Source organism: Scyliorhinus torazame, chromosome 16 (assembly GCF_047496885.1).
Source record: "Scyliorhinus torazame isolate Kashiwa2021f chromosome 16, sScyTor2.1, whole genome shotgun sequence".
Classification (NCBI taxonomy): domain Eukaryota; kingdom Metazoa; phylum Chordata; class Chondrichthyes; order Carcharhiniformes; family Scyliorhinidae; genus Scyliorhinus; species Scyliorhinus torazame.
In genome coordinates this window covers 31,397,164-31,410,613 of record NC_092722.1, presented here as the reverse complement: position 1 = coordinate 31,410,613, position 13,450 = coordinate 31,397,164, and the positions used below count along the sequence as shown (strand labels likewise).

At 51.3% G+C, this 13,450-nt stretch overlaps 1 protein-coding gene across 1 annotated transcript in view; it reads right to left on the bottom strand.

The window, feature by feature from the left end:
* nol9 (nucleolar protein 9) overlaps positions 1–13,105 on the bottom strand; it is a 47,014-nt gene extending 33,909 nt beyond the window's left edge. The window contains 4 exon segments of the mRNA XM_072478153.1: positions 9,640–9,859; positions 10,073–10,213; positions 10,215–10,690; positions 12,977–13,105. Coding sequence (XP_072334254.1) covers positions 9,640–9,859; positions 10,073–10,213; positions 10,215–10,664 — 811 coding nt within the window. The 5' untranslated portion in view covers positions 10,665–10,690; positions 12,977–13,105.
* Positions 13,106–13,450: the final 345 nt, after the last annotated feature.

The following is a 13,450-nucleotide window of genomic DNA, read 5'->3' as shown; positions in this document are numbered from 1 at the left end:
TATATACCTAGCAATCATGTATATTTGGACATGGGTGTAGAGGGCATAATTTCAAAATTTGCAATGACACAAGACTTCGAAGCTCAGTGAGAAGTGAGCAGGATGGTGATCGACTTCAACAAGACATAGTCAGCTGGTGGAATGACCAAACATGTGGCAAATGAAATTTAATTCAAGTGTGAAATTGTTCATTTTGATCACAAGAGGTGAGGCTTGTTAAACTAACAATTACAATTCTAAATTGAGTGCAAAAACAGAGAGGCCTGGAGATATACGTACACAAATCATTGCAGATGGCAGGGCATAGAATCATAGAATTTACAGTGCAGAATGTTGAGAAATTAGTTATAGAGTACAAAGGAAGTTATGATGAACCTTTATAAAACAATGATTTGGTCACAACTAGATTGTTGATTCCCATTCTGGGCACTGCCCTCTAGAAGGATGTGACAGCTTTAAAGAGAGTGCTGGAAAGATTTATTAGAATTAGAAAGATTTATTAGAATTTAGAGGGACTGACCTCCGGTGGCGGTATGGAGGAGGAAGTCACACGTTGGGTGGCTCCAGCTCGAGGCTTGTTTTTTGGGAGTTTAATGCCCGGTCCCGGGGCAATTTTTTGACAATTGAGTGCAGGAAGGTATAAAGGAGGGAGATGTCGAAAAACCAGAGGAAAACCGCCGTGAAGGAGGGAGGGAGTGATGGTTCGCCGTTTAGTGAAAGAGCCAGCCTGGTAGCTGGCAAGATGGCGGATGCTGGGTCGCTGGGTGGGGCCACACTGCTTATGGCAGAAAAGATGACGGAGGTGATGGCTTCGGAACTGGAGAAGCAGTTCGCAAAGCACATGGAGGTGATGAGGAAGGAGATGATGGTGGCGTTGAAAGTGTTGGTGGATGAGGCGATTGCCCCGATGAAGGGGGCTATGTCAAAGGCATCAGCCGAGGTGCGGGAGCAGGCTGAGAAAATGAAGGGAGTGGAGGAAGCTATGTTGCAACACAGCGAGCATCTCACCTCAATGAGTGAGGTGCTGCAGGGGGTAGTCAAAGCCAACAAAGGGCTGCAAACTAAATTGGAGGATTTGGAAAATAGATTGAGGTGGCAAAATTTGTGGATCGTGGGGCTGCCCGAGGGGATGGAGGAGCTGGTGGGGGAGGAAGAGGATTCCTCCCGGTACGAACTGAATCGGGCTCATCTGTCGTTGAGGCCTAAACCAAAGGCGAATGAGCCGCTAAGAGCAGTGATGGTTTGCTTCCAACGGTGCCAGGTGAAGAAGGTCCTGGGTTGGGCAAAGCAGAAGCGGGAGGTGCAGTTGGGCTGGAGTTGGTGTACATATTTACTAGGACGTAATGGTGGAGCTGGCGAGCGGTCTTCGGCCGAGAGAAGCCGGTACTGTATAACAGTGGGGTGCAGTTCAGAATAGTGTACTAGCGAAGTTGAACATGACCTACAACTCCAGAGACTTTTATTACGAGACGGTGGAGACGTTTGTGAAGGCGGAAGGATTGGGGCAGAAGTGAGGAATGGGACCGAGGACTGGTCTTGGACCGAGGGGAGGGGAGTTGGAAGAGTGTATATAATTCTATTTTTTACTTCATGCTGTTATATGGGTTAAATGGGGTAGAGTTATTGTTTTGGATAAAGTAAGAGGGGTTTCTGTCTTTGTTTTTTGTCGTAACGGTTTTTCTGGGGTCTGTCTGTTTGCATTGAATGAAATGAAAATCGCGTATTGTCACAAGTAGGTTTCAAATGAAGTTACTGTGAAAAGCCCTTAGTCGCCACATTCCGGCGCCTGTTCGGGGAGGCTGTTACGGGAATTGAACCGTGCTGCTGGCCTGCTTTCAAAGCCAGCGATTTAGCCCTGTGCTAAACAGCCCCTATTTGGATAGGTTTGTTTGAGGGGGGTATGTATTTTCTTGATATTTTTCCTGGAACTGGGCAGGGGGAGAAGAGGGGCCTGGGCAGGGTCCCCACACTAGCAAGCTAAAGTCAGCTAGTGGTGTGGTGGGGGTGGGACTGCGGATATTGGAACCTGGTGAGCAGGTTTCGATGGACCTAGGAAATGTGAGGGTGGGGGGGAATCAATACTGGGTGAGGTGTTTCGAGAGGAAGTGGATGGGGGGATTTGGGGGGGGGGGGGGGGGGGGGGGGGGTTCGATGGTAACAATGGGAGGGGGTTGGTCAGATCCAATGGGCAGGGCCCAGAGTTCATAAAATTTACAGTGCAGAAGGAGGCCATTCGGCCCATCGTGTCTGCACCGGCACTTGGAAAGAGCGCCCTACTTAAGCCCAAGCTTCCACCCTATCCCACCTAACCTTTTTGGACACTAAGGGCTATTTATCATGGCCAATCCACCTAACCTGCACGTCTTCGGACTGCGGGAGGAAACCAGGGCACTCGGAGGAAACCCATATTATGAGTTATGATGATGCTGGATAGGAAAGGGGGGGGGGAAAAAAAGTGAAAAAGAGACCCTTGGTTAGGCTAGTTACGTGGAATGTGAGGGTGTTGGGAGGATCAGTGAAGAGGTCGAGGGTGTTTGCGCACCTAAAAAGTTTAAAGGCCGATGTGGCTATGTTACAGGAGACTCATTTGAGGGTGAAAGATCAGGTGAGGCTCAGAGAGGACTGGATAAGCCAAGTGTTTCATTCAGGGTTTGACAGCAGGGCACTGGGGGTACTGGTGTTGGTCGGTAAGAGAGGAAAGTATGTGGGGCCATTCAGTACTTGGATTTGTACGAGCTGATAGTGGGCAGAGACTGGAACTTGGTGCAGGAGCCAAGGAGGCGGCGGTGAGGGGGGAGGTGATATCGTTTATGGCTAAGGTGGATAAAGAGGAGAGAGAGGAGCTGCAAAGGCTGTAGATGAGATGTTGGGAGGTGGACAGGAGGTACGCTGGGATTGCAGATTCAGCACTTTTAGATAGGAGGGAGCATCAGGCTAGTTTTAATCGGTTGTCCACGGGGAAGGCGGTGAGGGGAGCAGTTTATGAGTATGGGGAGAAGGTGGGGCCAACTTCGGAGGGAGGCAGTGGGGAGGGAAATTGTCCAGGTGCGGGATAGGATGGGGAAATTGGTGGTGGCCCCGGACCAGATCAACAGGGTGTTTGAGAAGTTCTATAAAACATTTTATAGGTCTGAGTACCGGGGGATGTGGGAATTCCTGCACGGTCTGGAGTATCCGTTGTTGGTAGAGGAAGATAGGGCCACATTGGAGGGGTCGGTAGGGCAACAGGAGATAACGGAGGCAATTGGGAGGATGCAGTTGAGAAAGTGGCAAGACCGGATGGGTTCTCAGTGGATTATTATAAGAAATTTAAGGACAATTTGGTGCCGCTGATGGTGTGGATGTTTGAGGAGGCGATGGGATAGCGGGTGTTGCCACAGAATTTGGGGAGGCCTCAATTTCCTTGTTGCTGAAGAAGGATAAGGACCCAATGGGAGTGTGGGTCGTCCAGGCCTATATCCGTACTGAATGTGGATGCAAAGATATTGGCAAACATTCTGGTGGCTAGGTTGGAGGGGTGCCTCCCGAAGGTGATAGGGGAGGACCAGGCACGGTTCGTGAAAGGGAGGCAGCTATTCCCGAATATTAGGAGGATGCTAAATGTAGCTGTGATGCCGGCTGAGGGAAAGGAGATAGAGGCGGTGGTTGCACTGGACCCAGAAAAGGCATTTGATCGGGTAGAGTGGGATATTTGATTGCGGTGCTAGAGATGCTTGGGATCGGGCCGAGATTTGTGGAGTGGGTAAGGTTATTAATATAAGGAACCGAGGGCGAGTGTCCGCACAAACAATATGAGTTTGGGGAACTTGGCTCTGCACTGGAGGACCTTGCAGGAGTGTCCTATGTCCCCTCTGTTATTTGCGTTATCGATTGAGCCTTTGGCTGTCGCGCTGAGGAGCTCAGGGGTGTGGAAGGGAATAGTGTTGGGGGGGGGGGGGGGGGGGGGGGGGGCGGGCGCGGGAACATAGGGTGTCTCTGTACGTGGATGATCTATTACCGTATGTCTCAGAGCCGAGCGCGTGATGAGGGGTATATTGGAGCTTCTCCAAATGTTCGAGTCCTTTTCGGGGTGTAAATTAAACCTGGAAAAAAGTGAATACTTTGTGGTACCCCGACCAGGGGTGGGGGTAGGGGGGTCTGCCATTCCGCAGGGCGGTAACCCACTTTAGGTATCTGGGGGGTGCAGGTGGCACGGGACTGGGGGGAGGGGGGTGGCACCTGTAGGTACAATCTTCTTGCTTGGTGGGGAGGGTAAAGGCCGATCTGGCAAGGGGCGGGATAGTCTCCCTCTGCCGCTGGCAGGTCGGATGCAGGCGATTAAAATGAATGCGATGTTGCGTTTTATGTTTGTACTTCAGTGCCCGACGATTTTTTTGCTGAATGTGTTTTTCAAGGAGGTGGATAAGTTGATCACCTTGTTTATTGTGGGGGGGAGGGGAGGAGAGAGGTAGCTAGGGTTGGGAAGGACGTTCTGCAGAGAGGACAGCAGGCAGGGGGGGGTTGGGCCTCCAGAATTTATTATATTACTATTGGGCGGCGAATGCCGAAAAGGTGAGGAGTTGGGGGGGGGGGGGGGGGGGGGGGGGGGGAAGAGAGAGAGAGAGAGAGAGAGAGAGAGAGGGAGAGAGAAGATCCCAGTGGTTTAGGAGGAGAGTCTGTGCAGGAGGTCGACCCTGAGGGCGTTGGCAACAATGCTGCTCCCAATGGCCCCGGGTTAATATTCTGGGAGTCCGGTGGTGGTGGCAACGCTGAAGATTTGGACACAGTTGAGGCAGCACTTTAAGCTGTAGGTGGGGTCAAGAGAGATGCCGATTAAGGGGAACCATAGGTTTGAGCCAGGGAAGTTGTATGGGAAGTTTCGGAGATGGGAGGAGAGGGGCGTCAGAAAATTAAATAACCTGTCACTGAGAGGTCATTTTCCGAGGCTTGAGGAATTGGAGGAGAAATATGGACTGGGGCAGGGGGAAGTATTTAGGTACCTGCAGTTCCGGGACTTTGCCAAGAAGGAAGTTCAGAACTTCCTGATGGTGCCGGCCCCCTCGTTGATGGAAGAGGTATTGACGGCAGGGGGGTGGTGTCGGCGATCTATAGGAGGATTTTGGGGGAGGATAAGGTATCCTTGGAGGGAATTAAAGCCAAGTGGGAGGAAGAGTTGGGGAGGTTATGGAAGACAGTCTGTGGTGTGAAGTGCGTCTGGGGGTAAACGCCTCAACCTCATGCACGAGGGTGAGGCTGATACAGATGAAGGTCGTGTATAGGGCACACCTCACGAGGGCAAGGATGAGCCGACTCTTTGAGGGGGGGTGGAGGATGTATGTGAGCGCTGTGGGAGGAGCGCGGCAAATCATGTTCACATGTTTTGGTCCTGCCCGAAGCTGGAGGTGTATTGGAGGGAGGTTTTTAAGGTCACCTCGGGGGTAGTAGATGTGAGTTTGGAGCCAGAAGCCATTTTCGACGTGTCGGACCGGACCGAGCTGCAGGCGGGAGTGGATGTTTTAGCCTTCACCTCGCTGATTTCCCGGAGGCGGGTCCTAATGGGGTGGAGCTCAGCTTCTCCGCCTGTGCCTCGGTTTGGCAGGGGGGACATGCTGGAATTTTATACGCTTGAGAAGGTGATGTTTGAGTTTAAGGGCATTGTTTATCATGCATCAAGAATCGGATGCCATCGAACATTGGGGGGTTTTGTTTATGGGATGACCGTTCATTCTCTTTTGGTCTTTGTGTTTTGTTTTATTTGGAAGATATGAGTGATGTTTGGATTTATATATTGAAGGGATGCTGTTTGGGGATTGACACTGTATTTGTTATTGTTGGTTGTCTTTTGGTGAAAATGTGGAAAATTGGTAGAATTTAAAAAAGAATGATGAGGGACTTCAGTTATGTTGACAGATTGGAGAAATGGGGTTGTTCTCCTCAGGGAAAATAAAGTTGGGAAGATTTGATAGAAATATTCAAAATCATAGAATCCCCTGTGCAGGAGGCCATTTGGCTCATCGAGTCTGCACCGACCCTCCAAAAGGGCACCCTACTAAGGCGCCCAATCTCCACCTCCCACCCCCGTGACCCCACCTAGGGACAATATAGCATAGCCAATCCACCTAACTTGCACACCTTTGGACTGTGGGAGGAAACCGGAGCAACCGGAGGAAACCCACCGAGAATATACAAACTTCAATCGCAGTCACCCGAGGTCAGAATTGAACCCAGGTATCTGGCGCTATGAGGCCACTGTGCCACCCCAGGTGAGATTGAAATCTCATTAGCGAGGTTGAAGTAGAATGCAGCAGATTCCTGGGAGCCATTTGAACACCCAGCGTGCGTTGTCATAGAATTTACAGTGCAGAAGGAGGCTATTTGGCCCATCGCATTTACACCGGCCCTTGAAAGAGCACCCTACCTAAACCCACATCTGTACCCTACCCCATAACTCCGCGACCCACCTAACCTTTGGCACTACTGGGCAATTTAGCGTGGCCAAACCACCTAATCTGCACATCTTTGGGACTGTGGGAGGAAACCGGAGCTCCCGGAGGAACCCACGCAGACACGGGAGAACGTGCAAACTCCGCACAGGCAGTGACCCAAGCCGGGAATCGAACACAGATCCCTCCGCTGTGAAGCAACAGTGCTAACCACTGTGCTACCGTGCCGCCGCTTTATTAGCATTGTTCAGTACGCCTCTACAAAAACAGGGACCTGGCGCAATGCAATGGCTACCGAGGGGAAGTGGGGAGGGGAGTAGCCCTCTACATTTGCCGTATTAAAAAAAAAATTTAGAGTACTCAGTTATTTTTTTCCAATTAAGGGGCAATTTAGCATGGCCAATCCACCTACACGGCACATATTTGTGTTGTGGGGGCAAAACCGATGCAACATGGGGAGAATGTGCAAACTCCACATGGACAGTGACACAGAGCCGGGATCGAACCTGGGACCTCGGCGCCGTGAGGCAGCAGTGCTATCCACTGCGCCACTGTGCTGCCCTACATTCTTCTGCCCCAGTGCTCAGGGTCAGCCCTTGGCCGGTGGGTGAGGGATCTAAATGAATGATGTTTACACTGGGGTCCAAAGGTCCTTGCAGACTTTCCAGGGCCCATGAAATTCTATCTCTCTCACACATTTGACAGATAGGGAAAAAGATACACGGTGAAAGAAGAAAAAGGGAAAGCTGCCTCTTTTGGAGAACTCAGTTGGAGTTTGTGTTAATCCTGCACAAAGAGTTATCAAGATGTCCGCCACTGAAGCTTCCAAATACATGGCTGTCTTTGTGGTGATGAGTGCCTTGGCTACCATGGGTTTCAGCAGTGAATGTCGCAGTTACTTTCAGCAGGAAAGTTGAAGGGCAGGGTCAGATACTTCAGTGAATTCAGGGTGCATTCAATTTGGACTTGTGCAATGACATTTTTTGTTTTTTATTCATTCAAAGGATGTGAGTGTTGCAGGCTGGGCCAGCATCTATTGCCCACCCCTGAGGATATTTAAGAGTCAGCCATAATGCTGTCGATCTGGAGTCACATGTAGACCAGACCAGGTTAAGGACGATAGATTTCTGCAGTTCTACACTGTGATCAAAAACACTCCCTTGTGTAGGAATAGCAGGGTTGATACAGAGTAAAGCTCCCTCCACAGAGAGTGATTACAGCACAGAAGGTCATTCAGACCCTTCTTAGGCACTATGGGCAGCGTTTAGTGGCAATCAATCATGCGGAGCATAAATACTGGTACAGACCAATTGGCCCGATTTGTGTTCAGGGTAGTTTTGCACTATAGATTCATAAGCACCCATGGATCAACTAGACCAGGCATTGTCAAGCTCGGGGACGCGACACGTGGGGTGGGTCGCAGGCGGGTGTTGGGAGAGTCGCGGAGCCGTCCGTCGCGGCGCTCCCGATCACGCAAATCTGCGCGCAACAGCCGTCTTTTAATAATGCCGGCTGCGAGCGGCCTTCAAAATAGTCAGGAACAGATTTAAAAAATTCGGCCACACTGCGCATGCGTGCCCGGTCATCAGTGCGCACCCGCAAAACTATGCGCATGCGCACCGATGATCAGGCACGGATGCGCAGTGCGGGCCGCATTTTTTAAATATGGTTGCAGCCTTTTTTTTTCAAGTTCGGGGGGCCAAAACCATTTCCTCCATTTTTGTCAGCAATAAACAAGGTAAGAGAAAATAGTGGGTCGCGCAGGTCGGCCGCCGTGGTTCGGGAAGGTCGGCCGCCGTGGGTCGCGAAGGTCCCTCATACCCAGTAGTGGGAGACATTTACCCTACCAGTGTGGATGTGAGCCAAAGCAGTGTTCAAACAGTTTTCTCTTGTTCTGATAACTTACTCATGACCAACTCAAAACCCTTGCACAATTTACTACATTGCAGGTCAAAGGAAATAGTACAGGATTAGGCCATTTAGTTCAAGCTTGTTCCTCTATTCAATTAGGTCATAGTTCATTTGTGACCTTACTCTGTATATCCGCCTTTGTCCCATATCCTTTAACACCTTTGGCTGAAATTAACAGTTTTACCTGGCATCAATTGCTGTTCGCAAAAGAGTTCACAAAATTTTCTGCAAGGTTCAGTTCTAATTTTCAGACTATGTCCCCAAGACCTAGAATCCCCAACAAGCAGGAATACCTTTCTCCATCTACCCAATTTGTTCCCTTGAATCACAGAATCAGAGTGCAGCCTGAGGTAATTCGGCCCATCAAATCGTATTCATAGAATTTAGTGCAGAAGGTGGCTATTCGTCTGCAACCAGCCCCTTGGAAAGAGCACCCTATTTAAGCACAGGCCCCCCCACCCTATCCCCAAAACCAGTAATCCCACCTAATCTTTTGGACACTGAGGGGCAATTTAGCATGGCTAATCCACCTAACCTGCACATCTTTGGATGTGGGAGGAAACCGGAGCACCCGGAGGAAACCCACGCAGACACGGGGAGAACGTGCAGATTCCGCACAGACAGTCACCCAAGCCGGAATCAAACTTGGGAGCCTGGAACTGTGAAGCAACAGTGCTAATATCTTGGAAACTTTGATCAAATCACCGCATGTCTTCAATATGCCAGGGAATAGAACCCTAGCTTGTGTAATCTCTCCCCGTAATCTAACCTTCCAGGTAACATTCTGTTAAATTTACACTGCACTCCCTCCCAAAATCAATGTATCCTTCCTGTGTGTGGTGCTGAAACTGCTCGCAGAACTCCATGTGTGGTCAAACCAGTGCTTTGTATAGCTGAAGTTATGATTTTGATGGCCTTATATCCAGAATATCTGCTGAAAGGTCATCGACCTAAAACAACTGTTTCCCTCTGTTTGGGACTTCATCTGGAAAATACCTTGTTCTATCCTTTTCAGGCTCAAAGTTGATGATGGCACATTTGCCTCAGTTTTACCCACTTGCTTCATCTATTAATACTTCTTCGTAATGCTTTGCTTCCATTTAACTTATTTAAATCAAAGTCAGGCAGCTAAAACAGAGCAGGGTAACCCAGTCTGTCCAAATGTGGATTGTTCAGTGACCACAGATAATTACTATAGGCATCACACTGTTACCAATTTCCTGCAACACTGAACGGGTACAGTTGTACCTATGACGTATCTCTAACTGCCAGGGGGCTGTTTCTCTCCTCGATGCCAGACCCTCACCTGCCGGTACGCGCTGTCGGAAAACTGCCTTCACCTCCATTTTCATCTCCCGCTTAGTACGGCCTGGTTTACAGTGAGGCAGTGCCTCGATGCTCATGGCAGCGTGTGTTGGTAAAGAGTACAGGCAATATGCAGGCTGTCCCTGTCCAATTGTAAATCCTAACACTTGGACACTCCCGTACAGACAAGTCACGCGGCATCTTCCTCGAAACGTCAACTTCTGCAGAAAAAGCAGCAACATGGAACACTGTGAAAACCATGGCAAAAGGACACCTTCAATTCTAAATGAGGAATCCATCATTGTATTGTCTTCCAAAAGTCACAGGAAGAAGAGGTAGAGAAAGGCAATGAAGGACACCATATCAGTGAAAAGTCAGCACCTTCAGCAGAGGAGGAAAAAGAAGACTGCAAAAAGAAAATAAATTTCTCCTACCTGTGATGGAGACATGAGGACGATACTCTGATCGTTCCTGATGTTTACTGCAGTGAGACACAGCCTTGTACTGGCTCCAGAGGAAACTGCATCATCATCAATGAAATCTTGAGATGATTCACCGTTGGGTACCCCATTAGGGGGCAAATGAGTCTGTATACAAATGCTGGTACATTGCCTCTCCATCAATCTCTGCAGCTGTGCAAGCCTGATTTTCTTGAGTCCTGCTTTTTTTATGTGAACCGTTAATCTTTCTCCCTGAATTACGAGGAGACTCAGTATTATTTTCTTCCTCATGTTGTTCTTCGTCTTGATCAGTGGCGCTTGATCGCATAATCTCATCTTCCTTGCACACCTCCTCTGCACATTTCCAAGTTGCAGCATTCTTTATACTCTGTCTGTGGCGTGATCTCTTCACTCCCCGGCGACAAGGCGCAAGCAAACAACAGCGGCGTGTAAGCACGCTCAGCTGCTTGGCTCCTGATACATCAGTCAGCACCAACATGGCCTTGCGTTTCCACCTGCGGCGTCGAGCTGCTGTAGGAACAGCCTGCTTAAGACATGCTGCTGCTTTTGGGCTACTGACCCTCATCTTGTGTTAGTCCCAGCTCAATCTAGCTGTTTAAGGGAGATAAATAAAATAAAAGTCAGTCACTTTCACAACTACAATGCAGCCAGTCTAATCCCCATCCAAGTAATCAATGGATCTGAACAGTAAATATTACAAAATAATTCCATGGGCATTTTGTGGACTAAAAAACAGTAGTTCTCAAAAATGACTGAATTCAAGCTACCTAATTTTTGCTACTGGTTAATGCAGTAAATTGCTGTAGGCTATCAGGCTGTGTAGCGCCCCCTTGCTGCGACACACATGGCCTATCCAACTCCTCCCATTGCCCGCCCTGCCTCAAGCAGCATCACCATCTGCAAACCCCTCACCCTGCTCAGCCCCTCTCAATCCTCGCACCCTTCCTCACCCTGCACCCTCCGCAACACCTCGTTCCGACCCTCACCCAATGCAATGCCCGTGTCCATCCTCACCCCACGCAATGCCTATTACCTACTCAGCTCACTGTCGCAAACCCCCTTGCGCGCTCAGCTCCCTCAAGTCCTCACCTACCCCCCGCCCGTGTCACTCCCTCCGTCTGCGTCGCTCATCATCCACAACCCACGTCACCCAACCTCCCCTCGAACACACGTTGCCCACCACCTCATCATCTAGCTCTTTCCTCACCCATATGTTGTCCACCCCAACACCCATGCCCTCACTCTTCCCTACCCTCACGTTGCCCACCCCCACCAACCACCCCAACTACTCATCCCCACCCCCTTGCTTCCCCTGCACCCCTTCCTCACCTCCATCGTTGCTGTGCCCTTCCTCACCTCACGGACTGCCCTCATCCCACACCCCTTCACCCTTTCACCCTGCCAGACCCCTCGTTGTCACGGCCCCTAACACCCTCTCACCCCACGTGCCTTCTGCCCCCTCACCGTGCATCCCCACAGTCCCTTACCGTGACCCCGCCCCGAATGCCTCCCGCCCCCACTCACCCTATGTACCCCTCACCCTGCACGTCCCCTCACTCCTTGCCCTGCCCCCCTCTCCCATGCAATACCCCCTCAACCACCCCCATGACCTGCACCCACAACCACCCTCACGCCCCCTCAACCTGCCCCGCTCGCACCACCCCTTTATCCCATCCCCAGCATGCCACCCTCAACGCACCTCCTCGCACCTCACCACCCTCCCTCACAACTTGAGCTGTCTTCACCCATCACCCATGTGCAGTCCCTCGACCCTGCTCCCCCGTGTGCTGCCCACATTCTCACTCCGAATGCTGCCCACCCTCGACACAGGCACCGACCCCTGCCCACTCTCACCCCACACGCCGGCCCCCGTCAACACCATCACCGCACGCACCATCTACCCCCTCACCCCACATGCTGGCCCCAGTCAACCCACCCACCCAATGCACATTCCCAGTTTCTCTGACCCTGCTGTCCCCTCACCCCACTTATCCAGAGTCTCCCGCCGCTTTCCTCACTCACCCTGTGCATCCTGCCGCTTACTGTGCGCCGTTCCATGTGATCTCCCCTCCCCAGCACACTGCTTCCTGCATCACCCCTCAACCCCTGGCCCACTTCACACCCCAGCGCAATATCCTGTCACCCCACACACCCCTATTCTTTACACCCACCCCCCAACAATTCACTGCCTCACCCACGCTCGTCCCCCACTCACCCCCTCACGCCATCCCGCACGCACACCCTGCTCACTCCCTCACCAATCCCCCACCCACCCCTTACCCTTGTGCCATGCCATCCCACCCCTCCCCCTCCCAACCCTCACACCCACCCCTCCCCCTCCCAACCCTCACACCACATGCCATATCGCCATTCACTCCCTCACGTCATCCCTACCACCCACCCCATCATCCCACCCTCCAATCCACTCCCACCCCAACACCCTACTCGGGGTTCCACTCCCACCCACTCATACTGTTTCCCCCACCCCCATGTGTAGTTCCAGCTCTCCCCCCCCCCCCCCCCATACCCAGAGTACCTCTTACCCACACTCAACCCGTGCCCACACCCCCATCCTGTGCGTCCTCCCGCACGATCACCCCCCCTCCCTTCGCGCATGCACTCACCCCCTGCACCCCCCAAACACAAGGCACATCCCCCCCCTTACACCGCGCGCCTCCAACTTTCTCTCCCTCCCTCCGGTGTCGTTCCCTTTCACCCCCGCCCCCACTCCCCCTCAGCCCCATTTCTCTATCTGAAACCACGTTTTTTTCACTGCATCCACATATTATCTGTCCATCGCTCAGCGCCGGTGCGATATTTCTGAGCATTACTGCCTCCCTGCCCCTCACATGCTAATCCCATTTTTGCGGCTCTCACCTTCCCTCTGGCTGCCCGCTTGCAAACGGAAAGGGCATGGGGAAGCCCACAAAATCGTCTTCCAACTCAGGCACTTCCCCAGCCAATTCAGATACAATGTGGAAATGGCCAATCGTCACTGCTCCCAGAGTTGTTTCTATGTGGCTCCCCCTGCTGGTGGGAGGACCGATTGAACCAGCAACTCACATATGCTCAACTTCCCCGACATGAGGTCAAGGTCTGGTTCCCGTGGGGGAAATTGACTTCGAGAGTTGGGATAATGGCCAGGTTGGCAGAATGCAACAAGTGGGTGACCCACCAGAAACGTTTTGGTCCTCACTAATTCATCGGATTTAATAATGTCTTCGGTGGTGCTACTTGTGACAATAATAAAGATTATTATTATATCCGTGTCTGCATGGGTTTCCTCCGGGTGCTCAGGTTTCCTCCCAGTACAAAGACGTGCAGGTTAGGTGGATTGGCCATGATAAATTA